The sequence below is a fragment of the Hemitrygon akajei genome, chromosome 9 (genome assembly GCF_048418815.1).
Source record: "Hemitrygon akajei chromosome 9, sHemAka1.3, whole genome shotgun sequence".
NCBI classification, from domain to species: Eukaryota; Metazoa; Chordata; class Chondrichthyes; order Myliobatiformes; family Dasyatidae; genus Hemitrygon; species Hemitrygon akajei.
This window is the reverse complement of record NC_133132.1, coordinates 53,808,576-53,828,995: the sequence shown is the minus strand read 5'-3', so window position 1 is coordinate 53,828,995 and position 20,420 is coordinate 53,808,576. Positions and strand designations below refer to the sequence as shown.

Below are 20,420 nucleotides of genomic sequence, written 5' to 3'. Positions count from 1 at the left end.
TGACTTAAGTTGGTGTTTCCACCTTGCTTCAGTAAAAACTATCTGACCATGTTAGCATTAAATATTGTTAATGGTGTGTTTGTAATTCTGGTACTTGATATATTGAATTGTAGTGGGAAATCAGACACCAGGTATATGAGACTTTATTGCAATAGTTAGAAATTCCACTGAGCATTTCAATTCTGATTATATTCATTCATTAAATGGGTATTCTTCCTTTTTAGTTCCTGCACTGGTAAAGCAGTCTGTATTCAGTATTCCTTTCTATACATTTTGGGATCGTATTGAGCTCAATACAAGTTAGCGAAGTGTAGGGGTTGGTGGCACTGACTGCTCCTTGGAGCAGGGCTAATGTTTCTTGTTATTTTCTCTCCGTTTTGAAAGGTGGCACACAATAGTTCAGCTGCACAAGGCAGCACAGAGTGCCACTGTCCGGTAGTGTCAGAGATTCATGTTGAATCACAACCTTGGATGTTTTCTGCATAGTTTGCTCGTTCTAGATTGTTAGTATTCCCTTGAATACTCTGGTTTCCTCCTATATCCAAAGGCTATTTGGCCATTAAATTACCCTAGTGTCTAGGTAGGTGGTAGAATATAGGGGGTGTGGGTTCTGAGAATGTGGGGTAATGTATGATATTTATACATAGGTTGTAGAAGCTTGCTGCAGGAATAATTGCCTGGTTTTGTGCACAGTCATGCTGCCTGACCACCTTCAGTGATCAGCACTGTAGGTTTGGAATTTGGGGTTGCCTCATGTCCAAAAGGTGTATTGGTTGGTAGATTTGGCCATTGTAAACTGACCCAAGCATGTAGGTAAATGTTAAAGTCTGGGGTAATTGAGCGAATGCTGGGTTAATTTAGTGAGGGGAAAGGGAATACTGAGTCAGCATGGTCGCCAGTGACTGAAATAGCCTCATGTCAAAAGAAGACCGGCTGAGTTGCCTTTTTGTCCTGCCCCTGTTAGTCTGCACCATTGCAATTAGGTGGTCATAACTATGATTACATTCAAACATCTCTTTCTCTGGAGTTGTAATTGATTATGTGCTGTCAGCTTTATAATATTTTATTTTCTTCCCCTCCAGATCACCAAACGATTGCAAGCTCATCCTCACAGGTGAGGTTTTAATTTTGCACATTTTTTCATACAATCGGCTGCTTCTGTGTTTTCTCTGTAATGTATGCATGCTTGCTAATTGGCGGTACAGCCCGTGAGCACTGGCATTTTGCTAGCAGCGAGCATGCAGCTCAGTTCTGAAGTGGCTGTATGCACCCTTAGTTCCTTATGTTGAGGAATGGGAGTGTTCTTGGTGCCGTTATCTTTATAACACGGCATCAAGAGTGCCATCTGCTATCGATGGTGTTAGATGCAAGCAGATCAAAAAAATACTCCAGTTTGAAGTAGTCTGTTCTAAAATTGACCTTATCAAGTTGCTACCATTTGATCAAGCTGTAGCAAATATGAAGATCCACTATTACTAGTAAATGTAGATTTTGTCAGGGCTATAATCTAACAATCATGACAGAATGCTGTTTCTGGTTATCTAACTGCCAGCCAAGTGCCAACATCTTCAGACAGGTTGTAATCTAATCTGATGCCTTGAGAGAGGAATTGCTTTAATTTTAAGACTGAATTGTTAGAATTGTATTCCTTTTGTGTGGCCAATTGCATATTCTGTGACCTCTCCTGTATTTGACAAATTGGAGGCCAGTGCATCTCATTTCAATGCAAATGGATCTTGGTCATTACTTGTGATTGTGGATTTTGCTAAGATGTAATGACTTCTCCCTTTTACTCATAGTGCTGTTTTAATGGTCCAGTGGCTAAAGGCGGTCTTCATCCAACACGCCTCCTTTCTGTCTTCGGTAAGTCTGTCCTTTAGGTACCTTCACTGTAGTACTTTTTTACTGAGTCTCGTGAATTTCCTCATCTATCTCTGCTAGCTTCCTGCATTTTTGTCACTTTGATCAGCTTGATACTCATTCCATGAGAATTTTCTTTATTTAAGTTTCCCTACTTGTATTCCCTACTTGTCGGAAATCACATTGTCAGTTCCAAGATGGCCTGTTCCCTGGTATGCTCCATGATGTATTCAGAGTCCACAAATGCACTCTGAATTTGTTATCATAGCAGTCCAACTTGTTTGATATAATCTAATTAGAAATTAAAATCTTCCGTAATAATTGAGCTCCTTAGTTTGCACTGCCTACTCGTTTTTCCCTCACAGTGTGCACAACATCTTGCATCTTACTTGCTAATTTTAATCTCAATTCAAATGTTCTGAACTTGGATTAACCTTTGTAACTTTTTCATCTCTTGAAAACAGTGTTATTTAACCACCTTTCCAATGTGTCTATCCTTTGGTCACATGTTTGAAAGTGTTAATTGCAATGGGTTCAAAGCTAGAAACCTGTCTCTATAATGACTGTGCTATCGTAACTGTTCACCTTTATTTGTACCATTTGTTCATTTGTCCTATTCTGAGCATTTTGTGCAAAATCTGAAGTTTAGACTTATTCACTTAAGATTGTATAGTTACCTTATTGACTCTCATCCTGGATGTCTGTGCCATTCTATTTCTTACATTTCCACCTCTCTCCTTTGTCATCCTATTTAGCTTTCTGTCCCCTGCCATACAGGTTTAAACCTTCCTAACATTTGCTTCCCAACAGCACTGGTGTTCACCCTGCTGGGTCATTAGTCTGGTGTTGCTTGTGTTGAGTCATCACACCTTCCCCAGAACTGATTCCAGTGTTCCAGGAATTCCTCTTTGTAATTTCTTTCCAGCTATGGATAATTTGAAACATTAATTAAGTGCTTTAGTTACACAGTTGATGAATATTATTTACATCAAGGACCTTGTTTCACTCCAGACTCTATAGCTTCATGGAAGGACTTTGCATTATAGAAGTAACACCTTCCTAAAGTAATAAATACATTAGAAATATCCACTTGATAGTACTTTACAAATAGCTCCTTCCCCATGAGCCACTCCTTGAATGCTAAAACCAAATGCAGACTTCCACTCTCTGACTCAGCAAAGGTATGCCACACAATTCTTAAACTTTTCTTGCTGTTTGACACCCCTCCCTTGTTCTACCAAATTTGTCAAGTCCCACAGTTCATTCTGTAGCTCGATCCTGGTGCACAGTTTGATTTATACTAAAAGTGAATATAGATTTGGTAGGCAATTTGGAATGTATAAGCTCACTTTAGTAGATATAAAAAATCTTTTGCATATAGCTCGGGAACAAATGGGTGGCAAATCAGTGACGCACCTATTGACTGTCATGGAGCATTGATTGTGGCTTTCTGACTTCTGAAAGGTGCAAGATCAATTTCCTCGCGCTTTCTGCTTGCTCTTCCAGTGGCAGGTTGGATTGAATAGAAGAAAACAGTTTAAAATCTTGTTATAATCATGTTGTATACTTGTGCATGACTATATTGAGTTCTGCAGGAAGTGTGTGCTAGCCACAAGGGTATTTATAAATTTGAGATCTAAATGTGAAAGACCACAGGTGCAGGAAACCTTCAATAAAATAAAAACAAAAAGAACTGCAAATAATCTACAGATCAGGCAGCATTTGAGGCAGAGAAACAAAGTTAATGACCATTCGTCAGATCTGGAGAGTTCATTCAATGGTCAATTTGTGGATTGACTTCCAAGACGATGTCTTTCACATTTTCAGCACCTTCTGGCTGAAGAAATTGCTTCTCCTCTCATATCTAAATGAGTGTCCCTTTGTCCAGAAGCTGTGCCCTTGAATTCTAGAGCCTTCCAGTATTCAGTAAGTTCCTCTCTCATCCTTCCGAACCATCAAGTAAAGGCCCAGAGACTTCAAGCACTCATATGTTAAGCCTTACATTCCTGGGATCAATTGGTTCCTTTGAATCAATTTTGAAGGAATCTTTGGAAGATATGGCTGAAATTATGGCATTACTTAATTGGTTTGATTAAATAATCTTCAGAAATTTACTTGTACTTTTAATTTTGAATTGCACTAATTAATATGCTTTAACTTCAGTGTGCCCCAGAGTTATGGTTACAGCTTAGCTTGATTTTGTTTGATTTCCCTCTGCAGTTGCCTGATCTTGTGCCACAACTTGGAGCTTTATACCAGCTGATGGAGAATAGAGTGAAAAACCTGCCTAAGCTCTCTCGTCTACATGGCAAACTTTTCCTTCTCAGCGCACAGGTAAGATTTGAGATTCTAATTACATTCAATAGACTTATGAAATGAAAGATGTTTAGATTCATAAAGCATTTAAGGGGATGAGATTTGGTCATACCTCTGATTAGTAGTGTTCAGCCTGATCTCAATTTGCTGCTCGTTACTTTGTGGTTTGTTTTAGGGTGGGGTTTCCCAATCTTTTTTTTCATGGAGCGTTACCATTAACCGAGGGGTCTGTAGAACCCGGGTTGGGAACCCCTTCTCCAGGTGCCCATTCAGGTACTTTTTAAAAAATGTGTTGAGAATTTTCTGTCAGATGCCCACTACCATTCCTCACACCCCTCTAATCATGTCAGTCATTTTAAATCTGATACTCCACAGATGATTATTCCAAAGAAAGAAAATTAAATCCTTATCCATTCTACTTACATTCTTGAAAATTTTTAATACTTTTTCCTGTTGCCTGGAGAAAACAATTTCAGTCCGGCTGATCTTCATGAGGAAAATACTCGAATCGTGATAACATTTTGTAACATTCTGTTGTCCTGTAGTAGCTTGACTGTATATTTTTAAGTTCTGGTGTAACTTATTCTTGTCTCTTGGGTGATGAATTATTGAGCTGTTTTCTTGGATGTTATGTTTCCCTGTGGCAGGATTTCATAGTAGTACTTTAAAATCCCATACTATTCCTTGTTGCCTTTCCTACATGCATTCCCACATACTTTGTCTAATGAGCCTCTTTTGTGGCTTACCTGCCAATCTGAGTAGCAGATTTCCTACAGCTCCAGCAATAAAATTTAAATCATTCTGTCTCACAGGAGGCAAGGCAGTGCTATGGTTAAGATATCTGCCATCTTCAATCATGGTTTGGTGTAGTTTATGGTTCATGCATACATTTAGCAATAACCTTTGGTTCGGAATAGTAACCCAGGTTCTGACCTGTCCTCCACTGCTGTCTGTGGTACTTGCATGTTCTCCCTGTGACTGAGTTTTCCCCAGATACTCAATTACCTCCTTATCACAGATGTGCTGGTTGGTAAGTTACTTGGCTATTATAAATGGTTTTAGTGTAAGAGAATTAGGCAGAGTAGATGTGAGACAGTATTTCAGGGAAATAAGAGGGTGTGTTGTGATAGATAGATAGATAGATACTTTATTCATCCCCATGGGGAAATTCAACTTTTTTCCAATGTCCCATACACTTGTTGTAGCAAAACTAATTACATACAATACTTAACTCAGTAAAAAAATATGATATGCATCTAAATCGCTATCTCAAAAAGCATTAATAATAGCTTTTAAAAAGTTCTTAAGTCCTGGCGGTAGAATTGTAAAGCCTAATGGCATTGGGGAGTATTGACCTCTTCATCCTGTCTGAGGAGCATTGCATTGATAGTAACCTGTCGCTGAAACTGCTTCTCTGTCTCTGGATGGTGCTATGTAGAGGATGTTCAGAGTTATCCATAATTGACCATAGCCTACTCAGCGCCCTTCGCTCAGCTACCGATGTTAAACTCTCCAGTACTTTGCCCACGACAGAGCCCGCCTTCCTTACCAGCTTATTAAGACGTGAGGCGTCCCTCTTCTTAATGCTTCCTCCCCAACACGCCACCACAAAGAAGAGGGCGCTCTCCACAACTGACCTATAGAACATCTTCAGCATCTCACTACAGACATTGAATGACGCCAACCTTCTTAGGAAGTACAGTCGACTCTGTGCCTTTCTGCACAAGGCATCTGTGTTGGCAGTCCAGTCTAGCTTCTCGTCTAACTGTACTCCCAGATACTTGTAGGTCTTAACCTGCTCCACACATTCTCCATTAATGATCAATGTATTGGTGGAATTATGCTGAGGTCCAGCAAAGACTTGAAGCCATTTGAAATTCTATTTTGCAAGAAAGTCAAATGGTCTAGAGCGTCCTTTTTTTCAACCTCCCTCTATATTGCACTTGAAGAGTTTTGAAGTATTGTTCTTGATTCTTCCACAGTTATTGTAGTGCTTACTTCTGGCGAGGATGGCATGGTAGGAGGATGTGCTGCTGGAATTCCACTAAGGAGCTAAAATTACTTCAAATGAAATTATCGAATATCAATACTCACTAGTGGTTTGGCCATTCTTGATTGGCTGATTTAGAACATTTTACCCCCTGAGCCATAGATTCATCTATTCAAATCCCATTGCAGAGACTTGGAAACAGTCTAGGTTGGTGCCAAAAATGAAATTGTTGGCAGGCATGTTCCTTTAGATGTGATATTGGTCTGTTCTCAGAGATGGATGTAATGATCTTGTGGCATTACTGTGAAGAACATTAAAGGTGGCCCCCTCTTTTCCTGCTCAATATCCTTAATAGTACAAAAGCAAAGGCAGATTATTTAGGCCCGTTTGTGGTACCCCACTGTACAAGTTGGCTTCTGCAGTTCCTGCTTTAGAATAATGACATTTCAGAAGAACTTGAATAGCACCAAAGTATTTTCGGAAAGGGCTGCGGAAAATAACTCAAATCTTGCTGTTTTTTTTTGCACTTCTTGTTTATCATATACTACTTAAATGTAAATTCTTGTAATTGTCAAAGTGTAAATTTCCAAACTAAATTTCAACATTTCCAAATGTTTTGATATCACTTAGATTGCAGCAGCCCAGCGTATGCAGGATGTAAGCTCTGTGAACCAAACTGCAAAAGTTGTTTATGCAGAAGGTAAGCATGAACAGTGGACACTTACTCTGTGTGTGTGTGTGTGTGTGTGTGTGTGTGTGTGTGTGTTTGAGAGTGAGAGAGATATGATAGTTGGGGTAGTTTAAGGAAAGAATTCAAATATGGGATTTAAAGGGCTCGAGGCCTGGCTTCCAAAGGTAGTTTGAGCAGGAGCGCATATCCTACAGAGTGGGGCTGTTTGTTTCAAGGAAGATACTAAGTTGCAAAGCCATGAAGGATGTTGAGAATTTTAAAATGGAAATTGGGAGGTCAGTCTAACAAAGCGGATGCTTGGGGATAAGGGACTTGATGTGGGCATAGGCAGCTTTGTGCTGGATGTGCTGAAAGAAAAGGTAGCTAGGACTCTCTGGTTATGGCCTAACATTGTTTAGTTTAACCGTGGATGGCCTGAGATAGACAAGGTGATGATAATCTAGATATAAGGTGGATCGTTATATACAAAGTGAAAGTTGCTGACTGCCTGATTCCAAGCCAGTCTATCCAAATTGGAAGGTGTAGTGGTGGCAGAATGGAGTTTGTTGACAGGGCTCTGTCCCTATAGATGAAGGATCTGACCATAAATCCTCGAATATAGAGGACCATAGTGGTGGAAGTAAAGCCACTGCTGGAAGCCCAATGGTTGCAAATGAGTAGGTAGATGGTTTGCTGGAGAATAATGGTGTTTTGTTATTTATACTTAAGGATTAGTCTGAAGTAATTTTATTGGAAGGAATGAAAGGCTGAAAATGCATCATTTGACAGGCCTAAAGTTGGACAGTAACTTTGCAGGTCATTTACTGAGATGCAAGATCAAATTTCTTTGCGCTTTCTACCTGCTTCCCTTGTAGCAGGTTAGATTGAATAAAAGAACACAAAAGCATTATATTGCTGTGTACTTCCTCAGAAATAAATAGACACGCTTGCTCAAACTCATTAATGCCTTGCAGTTTTTTAAATAACTAAATCTGGTCGGTGAATGTGTTTCTCTAAGTAAGAAAAAAGTTGAAATGTAGGTACAGAAGGTCAACTCAACAGCCTGTACTGTGCTTTACTGATCTATGTAGTCATTGTTCGCTGGTGTTTCCCCAGTAACATTGTTTTTCCTGTTGCTGAAGTTGACTTCTATGTCTTCATGTTTAGAAGTTCCATTCAGACACCTAAGAATAGTAATTGTTCTTTAAAATATTCTCCAAAAACACTTCTTCCAGTTGTCTTTACCCTCAAAAGCTTTAAGTGTTTTTCACAAAACTTCTCTAGCCAACACATCGTGCTAACGTGATGTTTCCCTCGCACTACATGGAGATGTGATAATACAGGTTCACTTGCAGTCTACTTCCATTGATATCTTTCCTTCTGGCAGAATCATCGGAAGATGAAAACTCAGAAGAAAACTCAGAAGTCGAGTTGATGGAAGACCAGGAATCTGATGTAAGTTTAACTGGATTATTAAAACTTCAAAGAAGTTCATTGTGATCTGATGGGGTTGCTCTGGCTGCAACCAAGGTGTGAGACAACTTTCAGGCTCTTAGTTCACTGTTGCTGTCAAAACTATATATGTAATTTGCTTTAATTATTTTCCGTTCTGCTTTTCACAATGAAGTATACCTACTGTTCTAATGGGTAATGTGAACCACACGCTATTTAAAAGCATGGAGTGAGGCAAGGAACCTTGTTATTATGGTGCTTTACTCTGTGACACATAACTGTTTCACAGTGCACATGTATATTACTCAACTGTTGTATTAGTATGCATAGTTTACATTTGGTACATACATAAAGTCAAAATTGGAATTGCATTTGGGTTTATTTCCTCTTCCCATGTTCACCTCCCGTCAAGTTGAATTCATCGTTAGAGACAACAGTTGCTGGATTAAGGCTGGATTTCTGTTCTTAGACAACTGTTGCTAGCCTTTAGCTTGCATTAAGGCCCCACGTCAAGTATAACACTTGTAACTCTTCCTTCAGCTAGTGACTTAATGTAGTGGGTGATAACCCGCAACCTGGCCAAACTGAAACCTTATTTGGGTGGATGCTTTGTGATGTGTCCCCTGTTACAAATCAGTACCCCGAAATAACAAACAGTACACAATATGCAATTAAACGATTATGCTTTATAATTCTTACTTTGACTATATGGTTAGTAGAGAAACGAAATAAAATAAGAAAAAAAAGCCCAATCTTATTAAACAGTCTGTTGCACAAAGTTCGAGCTAACAGATAAGCCGATCGTTCACTATTGACCTCCGATTGTCGCTGCCCTTCAGACCCTCGCTCCAAGTCCACCCTGTCCGGCAGTCTACCGCATCTCTCCATTCGAGTCTTTTCTCTTCATCTCTCTCTGGCAAAAGCCTGTGATAAAACTCCTTCCAGGTTCACGACATGGCAACAAAATCCTGATTGGCTAACATGCATACCAAGTCCAGTTATCTCCAGCCACAACCCAAACATTGCTGTTACAGAGAAACAGTTACCTCAGCAGTGAACGTTACAGAGAAGCCATTACAGCGCGTTACAGACCAAAATCCTCAGATGGAAAACTAGAAATGCCCCTAAGAATTGGTGCCCATTCAGAATATCTAGATATTGAGGACAGGTTGATGCATTCTCTGTAGCTGCTGTTTGTCCTGAATATTACCAACAGTACCTGTTCTTGGTTCAAATCTTAAGCAGTTGCTTCAATAAAAATCATGCAGACCATCCATAGTAGATGAAAATTTAGGGGAGGTGCATAGTGGGTAGCAAGGAAGATGATCAAAGGATCTGGACTGGTTGAAAAATGGCAGATGGAATTTAATACAGACAAGTGAGGTATTAAATTGGGAGGCCAAACCAGGGTAGGACTTGCATGGTGAGATAGGGCACTGAAGAGGGCGGTAGAACGGAGGGATCAAGGAGTGCAGATTCATAATTCCTTGAAAATATTATCACAAGTAGATAGGGTCATTAAAGAAAGCTTTTAACACAAATCAAAGTATTGAGCACAGGAGTTAGGTGTTATGTTGAAGTTGAAGGTGGTGTTGAGAGCTAATTTAGAGCTGTGTGTGCAGTTCTGATCACTTTCTTAAAGGAAAAGATTGCAAGACTACAAAGAAGATTTACAAGGATTTTGCCGGGCCTGAGTTGTAGGGAAAGTTTGAACAGGTCAGCAGTTTATTCCCTAGGATGTAGGAGAATGAGGGGAAATTTAATAGAGGTATACAAAATTGGGTATAGAAAGGGTAAATGCAAGCAAGCCTTTTCCCACAGAAGATTTCATGAGACTAGATCTAGACATGATGAGTTAAGTGTGAAAGGTCAACTGTTTAAAGCATATATGTCAAACTCAAGGCCCGCAGGCCAAATCCGGCCCGCGGTGGAATTATCTTTGGCCCGCGAGATAATATCTAATTACTATTAAAGCTGGCCCCAGTAATTGAAGCGCCTATGGCATATGATATGGCTAATGCTGAGTTTATTCAGGTACCAGGTTTTCAGGGTTTTTAGTGTTTATTCGGCAGTCTTCTTCATAAACGGAATTTGTAAAGTGAAACACTTTGTAGTTATAGCACAGACTGAGACACATGAGAGCAGGCTGAAAAAACGGAGGCAACGAAAGCTGCTTTCGTACGCGTCCCACTGATCCGGCCCACATGAAGCTGCATTTTGCTCAATCCGGCCCGTGACCTAAAATGAGTTTGACACCCCTGGTTTAAAGGGAACACGAGGGGGAAACCACTCGGGATGTGAGTGGAGCGAGTTGCCAGCTGATGTGATGGATCTGGGTTTGATTTCAGCATTTAAGAGAAAGTTGGATCGATACGTCGGTGGGAGGGCTATGGAGAGCTTTGGTCCAGGTGCAGGTCAATAGGTAGGACTAGTCAGATCAATAGTATGGCATGGGCTGAGGGGCCTGTTACTGTTCTGTAGTGATCTATCATTTCCACTGCTACGTGAAGCATATTGATGAGATGTAGCATTGTGGGGCAGTGATGCTTCCTTGTTTTACACCACTCTTCAGTTTGATAGTTACATTTGCATCACGATGGCTTGCAAATTGTAATCATGGTCCAAAGGGCCACAATTATGTTGCACCGTGAATCACTTGGAATAAAGTAATTTATAACTGGGGTGTAATTCAGTAGCAAACATGGCAGGTATATGAAAAAGTTTGTAAGATCACTGTCATTTTATTCTTGGGTGCAGTGTAACTTTTTGAGAAGGAGGTTGAGATACCAATGAAGTGAATCTATAGATTGCCCTGAGACTATTTAGTACTCTTACGGCATTCAGAAGCCTCACAGTTTGAGCTTGAGGGGAACAGATAAGAGGAGTTGACTCATTGGAAGATTTCAATTTTGCCATACCTTTTTCAATGTGTGTCCAATGCTGTTACTTTTATCAAGATGAAAAAGTGCAAAAATACAGGTCATTCGTGGAAAAATAAAAATGTTGGGTTTACAAACTGTATTTCTTGAAATTTTATAACTTCTATCCAATATTTTTAAAACTAGGTAAACTGGGATGAGGAAGAGGAGGAGGAAGATGAGGAAGAAGAGAGTGCGGCCAACTCAAAAATGCAAATTGATAAGGAAGTTAGTGAAGATTCTGGAGAGGACTTGCACACAGATAATGAAAGTGAAGAGGAATAAAATCATTTTTTTAAAGGAAAATTGACTATATCGACACACTTGGGTCAATGAATTTGCCCCAGGCACCTGAATATATTTTTATTCCACCCAGAAACTCTTTAGTTTGGCAATTAGATGACAGACGGCTATCAAGAATTCATCTGGAACTGTCTGTGCACAATGGACTCCAAGGAATCTGTGACTGTTGGTGGTGCACAGCTCACAATTGTATATTTCTGCAACCATGTTTCTATTGCAGGTCATTTTTTTCCTGACATTTCTATTTGGAGTGGTTACCACAGCCAGTAATGTGGTAGTAACTCATGGCCATTTCGAAAGGGGTGGGTGGTTGGACAGGCATCCAGTCATCAAATCCATGACTACTGCGGTTGCATTTTAACCTGATGTGGGGAACATAGTTCAGGTTTCTTCTGGATAGTTTGGTTCAGATCAGCTGCTCTCAGGTTGGTATGTTACAGGTATGTAGTCATTGTCTGGTTGACAGAATTATGCATATTTGACTATAAATCAATATTTACAGCTATAGTGCTGTTTTCTCCTTTGTATAGTGAATAAACACGATTCTCCTTTATAAGATTGTTTCTGTACTTTGTCTTTATCAGCTGCTAATAATCCAATTCCCTGGAAAAGAATGTGATTTTAAAGATTGCTCCCTTCAATCCCTAAAACAATGTTGTAGTGGCTGATGACCAGGTAGAGTTCATTAAGCACCACGACTATAGGTGTACACATAGTCCCAGTGCTGATTAAATGGGTCCATTAAGTGCTGAAGAGATAAAGTTAGGTCATGGTAGAGCACTGAACTGAACAAGCAGATTGGTCTATGATGTACCATTCTTGATGCAAATTTAATGCTAAATGTCCTTTTCCTGTGTATCATCCATATTCCCCGATTTCCTTCATGTTTACATAAGTTTTAAGCTCCACCGAACTGCTTGTTTCCATTACCACTGCTGATAACTCATTCGTATTACTCTCTGCACGTGAATATTTTAAAGAAAATAACCTTGCGTCTCCTTTTCGCTCCTCCGCCACACCCCCTCAAGCCTTTAAAACATTTCTCTGGTGTTTGAACCTTGGAACATCATTGTTGTTTTTAACATTCTATGGAATATGGAATTTTAGAACACTGCTGTTCTGGATTTAGTTTTAAAGGATTTGAAAGTTTTTCAGGAGATGCAAGAATGAAACAAAAGTGCCTTCTAAAGATGTTACCAGAGTTGAGTGTATAATTGAAAATAATTGAATAGGCTGAATCTTTAAATAAGGTAACCACAGCAAGAGAGCAGGAACAAAGTGTCAAAAAGCATTCACCTAATGTGGTCGATTGCAACCTCGGAGAGGTACCAGGTAACCTCAGTTAACAAACTGTTCCTGTGGCACAGCAAAATTATAACAGTAATTGAAAATGTTTGATGGAGCTACTGAAGAGGGGGACAGGCTGCTGTTCAGCTACCCGCTCCACGAAGTTTACTTGTCTGTGCTGAACTGAGGCAGTGGCCTGCAACTGACAGGCTCCTGGACCGGCTGCAGTGATTACTGGCTTCATGGCTGTGGACTCACTTCTGTGAACTTCAGTTCTAAACACAGTTTGCATGATTTGCTATTTTTTTTCTGCGCATTGGATGTTTAAGAGTCTTTATAATGATTCTGTTGGGTTTTGTTCTGTGACTGCCTTTAAGGAGACAAATCTCAAGATTGTATAGTATGCATATTTTGATAATGTGCTTTGAACTTTACTGTGGTCAAACATAACTTTGCAGGGTCTAGCAAGATGAATACAAAGTGCACTGCAGATGCTGTGGTCAAAGCAACACGTACAACAAGCTGGAGGAACTCAGCAGTTCGGACAGCATCCGTGGAAACAAGAGTCAACATTTCAGTCCTGATAAGGGTCTCAGCCCGAAATGTTGACTGCTCGTTTCCATGGATGCTGTCCGACCTGCTGAGTTCCTCCAGCTTGTTGTACATACTAGCAAGATGAATCTTGATTGAGAAGGAATGGATGTATAGGAAATAAAAATTATTCTGAAGCAGTCCTTTTTCATGTCGAGTGGAGCAATGCTCAAAACTGATGGACTTGGAAGGACACCTCTGTATTCAATTATCGCATCACGCTTATTCTTTAACTGGGTAAAGGTAATATTGAATATAAAACTCAAGTCGCTGATCTTTAACTTCAGCCTTCTTTTCCTTTGTTCCTCTTACTATCAAAAAGTGTACTGAACTAGAATAGACTGAGGTAGTGGAGAGATATGGCCATGTGCAGGCAGATGGGATTAATTTAAATTGGTGTCATGGTTGGTAAAGACATGGGGTGAAGGGACTGTGCCTGTGCTGTACTGTTCTGATACGTCAGTCTTTGAATCTTAAATTCATACTGATACCCACAGGCTGCTGGTGAGTTGCTACCAGCCTTGTAACTGGGACAATGCATCTCAATTTCCTGTAAAGCCTCATGAACCCCAAGTAATCTTTGGAGCCCGTAGCTTCTGGAGTTTCCAATCCCCTCTATTTCTGGCCTGTGGCTCGTGCTGGAAGACCTGTTATATGTTGAACTGTTGACAAGCTATTTAGAATATTATTTGAGAACTGGCAGTATACCAGGTAGTAAAAGCCAGCAGAGTGAATAGGGTTGTCCCATTTGAAATACACAAAAGTGGAATTCAATAACTTTAGTGAGGTCACAATGTCCACTGAATGCTGAACGTAGAATGGCAGTAAAAGATACACTTGAACAATGCCATAAATGTCAATACTTGTGGACCTTTGGGAAGGCAGTCAATACCTTGGACACAAGATAGCTTACTCTACCAGGTGGTGAGATTTTTGGTTGTGACTCCAGTGGCTTGGGTTTTCTCTGGAGCAGCAGAGTCTCAGGGGAGACATAATAGAGAGGCGTAGAGTTAACAACTAGTACCTTTTCCCCCAAGATATAATATTGATGTAAAGGAGATGTGTTTAAAGTGAGAGGATGCAAGTTCAATATTTTTTTACATGGTGCTTGGAATGTGATGCCAGGGTGATGGTAGAGGCAGATGTGATAGAGACAATTAAGAGGCTCTTGGGCTGATGAATGTGCAGGGGTAGAGGGGAGGTCCTCTGAATATTTCTCTTGTTTTTACTGTGGAGGAGGATGTGAAGACTTGGGACCTTGGCTTGGTTAACAGGGATGTTTTGAGATAGCATTACAGCAGTGGAGGTACTGGATGTATTAGTGCATGAAACTAGGTAAATATCCAGGGCTTGATCCGGTATATCCAAACACAGTAGGAAACTAGAGGAACTGTGGGAGCGTGGCTTGAGATGTATCATTGTTAGTGACAGGTGAAGTGCCAGAAGACTGGAAGGTGGCTAATGTGCTTTTATTAAAGAAGGCCTACAAAGAAAAGCCTGGGAGCTCTAGACTAGTAAGTTGCTAAAGTGGACTTTGAGGGATAAGATGCACAGCATTTGAAAAAAAATGGGTTGATTGGAGATAGCATGATGTGTGCAGGAAATAATGTCTCATGTATTTGAGTATTTTCGAAGCAGTAACCAAGAAAATTAGAGGAGGCTAGGGCAATAGGCATTCTATGTGGACCAGAGTAAATGGGCTGCTGTCTAAAGTTAAATTGCACATGATCCGGGGCGAGCTGACTTAATTGGGTACCCATTGGCTTGAACATAGGAAGCAGAGAGTGATGATGGAGGCCTGTGACCCATTGTGCTCCCCAGGGTTTGGTGCAGGGTCCACCCATTGCTATTTGTTATCAATGATTTGGATGCCAATGTACAATGCATGGTTAGTTTGCTGATGACACCTTAAAATAGGTGATGTCATTGACATGAGTGGGCTATGGAATGGCAAATAAGGCTTAAATTGGATGGGTGTGAGGTGTGGTATTTTGGGAAGACAAATCAGGGTAGGGTACAGACCATAGTTTGAAGGGCTTGTTTACATGTTGTATGACTCTGACTAATCCCAAGTTTAATTAGTTTGGAAAGACATCATGGCTGAAGTGCCTGTTCCTGTGCTGCACTGGTCTATGTTCCATGTCTCCCAACTGCACTCTAGTAGGGTCAGGTGAATGTTCTTCCTGGTTTGTAACCTTGTGGGAAAAATCAAGACTATCCCAGACTGATACAAGACATGAAGTGAACTTGGATCTGTTGCTGATCATGGCCCTAAATTATTGTGAATTTTTCAGCAGTATAATTGCATGTTTATAATTCCTTACTGAAGAATGATAGGTAAATACAGCGCTGTGCCCAAGTCTTGGGTATGTGCTGAAAAAAAATTCTGTAAAGCAAAGACGCTTAGAGGAATAATGAAATGAAAACTTTCTAAATATGAAATAATTTACTAATAGAGCAGTAAACAGTGGGGAAAAAACAATCAAATCCATATTTGGTGTGACCACCCTTTGCTTTAAAACTGCATCAATTCTGTTAGTCGTACAGTTTTATAAGAAAGTTGGTTGGAGAACTCATCACAGTTCTTCTGCAGATTTTGGCTGTCTCACTTGCTTCTGTCTCCTGGTAATCCCAGACAGTCTCTGATGTTGAGATCAGGGCTCTGTGGAGGCCATACCATCTGTTGCAGGGAGAAACTCGTTGTTCTTTCTGCTGAAGATAGTTCGTTATGACCGTGGCCATGTGTTTGGGGTAATTGTCCTGCTTCAGAATGAAGTTGTGACCAATCAGATGCCTCCCTGATGGCATTGTGTGATGGATGAGAACCTTCTTTGAGGATTCCATTAATTCTGACCAGATCACCAACACCATTTGTAGAAATCCAACCCCAAACCTGCAGGGAACTTCAGCCATACTTCACTGTTTGGCTGCAGACATTCATCCATATAGTGTTCTGTAACTCAGGTTAATTAAGCACAAAGATGTGATGTTAGAAAGTTCTACCTGTGGAGGGATGAAAACGAGGTTTTATCCATTTGTTTTTAAAAAGGATAACTTGAAAAATACACTATGCGAGGCCGAGGCAGACAGGAGAGAAACGCAGCAACAATTAGAAACTGAAGACATCAACTGTTAAGAGTGGAATTAGTAGTGAGTGTCTTTACCCTACTAACTTGAAAACCTTTGAGTGAAACCCCTGGAGGAGAGACAATAGTGATAAAAAAATTTATTGAAGCTACAGCTATAAAGAGAAAATACTGGCAGAGACGAGTGTACAAAATCCCTACCGTGTAGGAGACTGGGAATCAGTTCTGCAAAATCATACCAAAGCATTTGGTCACGTTTTTGTACAAGTTTGTGAAGTGACTTTCTGTGGATGATAAATTTTGAACCAAGAAACAAGATGGCAAGCCACCCAATATGAAGAACCAGTGCGGGGACGAAATGTGTAATGACGCAAAGGATTTAATAGTTGGATGTAGACGTTTATTTTCATTCGAAGAATCTGAATTTGATTTTCTGCAAGAACTGTTTATTTTTGTAAAGACTTTGATAAGTTACTAAATGAGATTTACTTTTAAGAGTTGTGATGTTGGAGAATTGTCGTGAAAGGAGTTAAACCGTATATGTTATTTTTGAATTTAAACTTGTACTGCCTGGAACTGAAACTGAAGTTAATTATAATACTTGAGAATAGGAATTATAATTGGTTTTCTAACTAACTAGGATAAGTAAAAAGGAAAGTTTAGTCTGTAAACTTAAAGGGAATAACTCTAGATCTAATCAGAGTAACAAAGGTTATTCTAATGAATATCACTGATTCTAACTAAACAGGAATTTGACTTTTGATATCTAAGATTCGGAACAAAACGTTTGAATTTTGAATTGTTCTTGCTCAGGTAAATATTTTGTACATGTTTTTTTCTTATAAACAAAACCTTATTTCCAGAAGTGTGTGGTTTCTATTCACTACCTCCTTCTGTTATCTAGAACCTTCTGATGGCCTATTAGCACTTAGTGTAATTTGATTTTCTCAGGAGTGTGGCGACTAGTCACACGTGATAAGACCAGTGCTCAACAGGTGTTACAGTTCTCCAACTCTTCTATGGGCAAACTGACTCCTGGTTGAGCTAAAAATTTCAAGTTTTGAGTCATCAGTCCAGAGCACTTGCTACCATTGTTCAGCACACCAGTCCTTGTGCTTTTTGTGCCCACTTGAGTCTCTTGGCTTTGCTTCCACTTCAGAGAAATTACTTTGGCAGCAGCTTTTCCATGAAAACCACTTCTGACAAGACTTCTGTCCAGACTGTGGAGGGGTGTAGGGGTGTCTTAGTGGTTTCTGTGAGATCAGAGCTGATAGCCGTGATGGACAACTTCCAATCTAGAAGGGATGTCAGTTTGATGTATCTCTCATCTGCCGCACTCAGTTTCCATGGCTGACCATTGTCCTTCTGGTCCTCAACCTTGCCTGTTTCTTTGCACGGCTTCAAAAGAGCTTGCAATCTCCTGTCTGCCACGAGATTTCTGCCTGAGAGACCTTGATGCCAGATGACATCTTGTGCCTTGCTATGCTCACTCTTGCCATGGTGTAAGAATTGATGATTTGGAGATTAAACTGTCACACCCTCACCTTTTTAGTTTGGTTGCCCTTCACCCAGTTTGGTTCCTCAACATCTATTTCAGTTAATCAATTTAGTTCAGCCAGCTTGGCTCTGTCATTGATCATTAGCACCTGTTTGTTATCTTTCTAGGTATATAGCCCAGTGCATAATTAAAGTAATCAAGCTTTTATTTGAAAAGTGGTCTATTATTAATGTTATTTTCTGTAAAGAAACACAACAATTTCTCTAGCATTTTAATTTTTGGAAATCTAAAACTTGCTCTTTTCTACTGACATGTTAGTACAGAAGATAAAATACATCTAAAACAAAATTGAAATCAAGGTGCCTAAGACTTCTGCATAGTAATGTGTATTGTCACAATCTGTTCAATGGCTGCATGCTAGAAGTCCAAAGGAAAATATTTTATCTAATTTCAGCTGCACGGAATTAGTATAGATAATGATTGGCATAGGTGTGTGTGTGCTGTATGACTCCATGTCTCTGACCCTAAATGAGGACTTGCATCATCCAAAACTACTGTGAACGGCCTTCCCAGGACCGAGAAATTACCAAGCATTCTGTGAAGGTGGTTCCCATACCTGGTTAAAATCCCTGCGACTGCCAGACTTTTTAAATCTGGTGGTGGTGTGAATGTGATGAAGTGTTCTGTCGTAGAAACATAGAAAATAGGTGCAGGAGTAGGCCATTCGGCCCTTCGAGTCTGCACCGCCATTCAGTATGATCATGGCTGATCATCCAACTCAGAACCCTGTACCTGCTTTCTCTCCATACCCCCGATCCCTTTAGCCACAAGGGCCATATCTAACTTATATAAGCATATAATCTTTAAAGCCAGAGCAGATTTGCCCTCAGTAGCCTAGATAATGGGAGTTTAGCTCTCGAAAATCTCCTTTGATTATGATTTGTTTTCTCATTAGCAAGAATGATTTATTACCATGACTACTGTTGTCACAGAAGCCTGGGCGAATTAGGACTGGTCCCAGTACACTGGATGTAAAGGAGTCTGTACAGCATTATGGTGCTATTTGGGTAGGCAAATTTTAACTATGTTTGATATTCAAGGAGGTGACTCAATTTTGTGTTTTTATAGCTAATTAACTACATAGGAGGTTCAATGTTTGAGCTGCCAAATCTTTCCACATTGATCTCCCTTTTCAATTTTCCCATGACTAAAATAACTATTATGTGTAGCAATGGGAGTAGAAGCCGGCAGTGAATTGCAGTGGAGTTTGTGAGCTGTTGCTGTGCACTGTCAAGTCTGAGGCTTTACGTGGAGTATTATTAGGGACATTTATTTGTTAGCACTAAAGCAAATGGAGTTTGAGGCTCTACTCTGCCAGTGTTGCTTTTCATTCAACCTGCTGACCTTCTGTCTCAGGATTTCCAGAGCTTGACCAGCTTTGAGTTAACATGACCTCTCTTTCCACCACCTTGGCCCTTCCGCATTCGTTCATTCATTCTGATTTTTTTTTCTGGTGATGTATTGTTCATGGTGCTGTGAGTGCCACTCTGCAAACTGAGTCAAAACTTCAGTAAAAGAAACTCAGCCTAGTGACTCTTTGGCACTTGTTGCTACTCTGATTAGTGGAAGGGGTTCATGTAATTTGGGCATCATTATCTTAAATAATTCAGCCCCGCGTGATGAGCTAAGGAGTCCTGTTCCTCTGCTGATACTGCTCCAGGAATTGAATTGGCTTTATTTCTTACATCCTTCACATACATTGAGGAGTAAAAATCTTTACATTACGTCTGACTAAATGTGTAATGTGCAATCTTTATAATCATAATAATGTAACATACATGTAATACATTACAATGTAACAGAAATACACTCAAATCATAGGTGGGTCAATAGATAGATAGATAGATACTTTATTCATCCCCATGGGGAAATTCAACTTTTTTTCCAATGTCCCATACACTTGTTGTAGCAAAACTAATTACATACAATACTTAACTCAGTAAAAAAAATATATGCATCTAAATCACTATCTCAAAAAGCATTAATAATAGCTTTTAAAAAGTTCTTAAGTCCTGGCACTAACCTCAGGATATTGCAAAAAAGGTTTTATGATCGTTTATTGTACTATTCGATGTGGAGAACAACATATCAAACGGACAATTATGACACATGCAAAAGCCTCCAAAAATGACATCAAAAAACAAGATGGCCACCAGCAGAAAAACATCAAACATCTGAATGATAACCAGCAAAGTGCAAGTTTTTTAAACCTGCTGTTTTAATGAATGCTCTTTTCACCAATGCTTTTTCAAATAACAGTAGTTCCTGTCCACCAGAGAAAGCAGGATCTCCCTGTGGCCACACATTTTAATTCCACGTCCCATTCCCATTCTGATATGTCTATCCAGGGCCTCCTCTACTGTCAAGATGAAGCCACACTCAGGTTGGA

At 39.9% G+C, this 20,420-nt stretch overlaps 1 protein-coding gene and 2 non-coding genes across 3 annotated transcripts in view; all 3 read left to right on the top strand.

Moving 5' to 3' along the window:
* The window catches only part of wdr43 (WD repeat domain 43), a 54,429-nt gene extending 42,364 nt beyond the window's left edge, over positions 1–12,065 (top strand). The window contains exons 13-18 of the mRNA XM_073056010.1: positions 1,083–1,114; positions 1,800–1,863; positions 4,081–4,194; positions 6,797–6,866; positions 8,224–8,291; positions 11,354–12,065. Coding sequence (XP_072912111.1) covers positions 1,083–1,114; positions 1,800–1,863; positions 4,081–4,194; positions 6,797–6,866; positions 8,224–8,291; positions 11,354–11,491 — 486 coding nt within the window. The 3' untranslated portion in view covers positions 11,492–12,065. The remainder of the gene's footprint in view (positions 1–1,082; positions 1,115–1,799; positions 1,864–4,080; positions 4,195–6,796; positions 6,867–8,223; positions 8,292–11,353) is intronic.
* On the top strand, positions 3,271–3,398 carry LOC140733840 (small nucleolar RNA SNORA31). Its single transcript, XR_012100396.1, has one exon. It is a non-coding gene; the product is annotated as a small nucleolar RNA SNORA31 (small nucleolar RNA).
* LOC140733839 (small nucleolar RNA SNORA31) lies at positions 7,610–7,740 on the top strand. The gene has a single exon (XR_012100395.1). It is a non-coding gene; the product is annotated as a small nucleolar RNA SNORA31 (small nucleolar RNA).
* Positions 12,066–20,420: the final 8,355 nt, after the last annotated feature.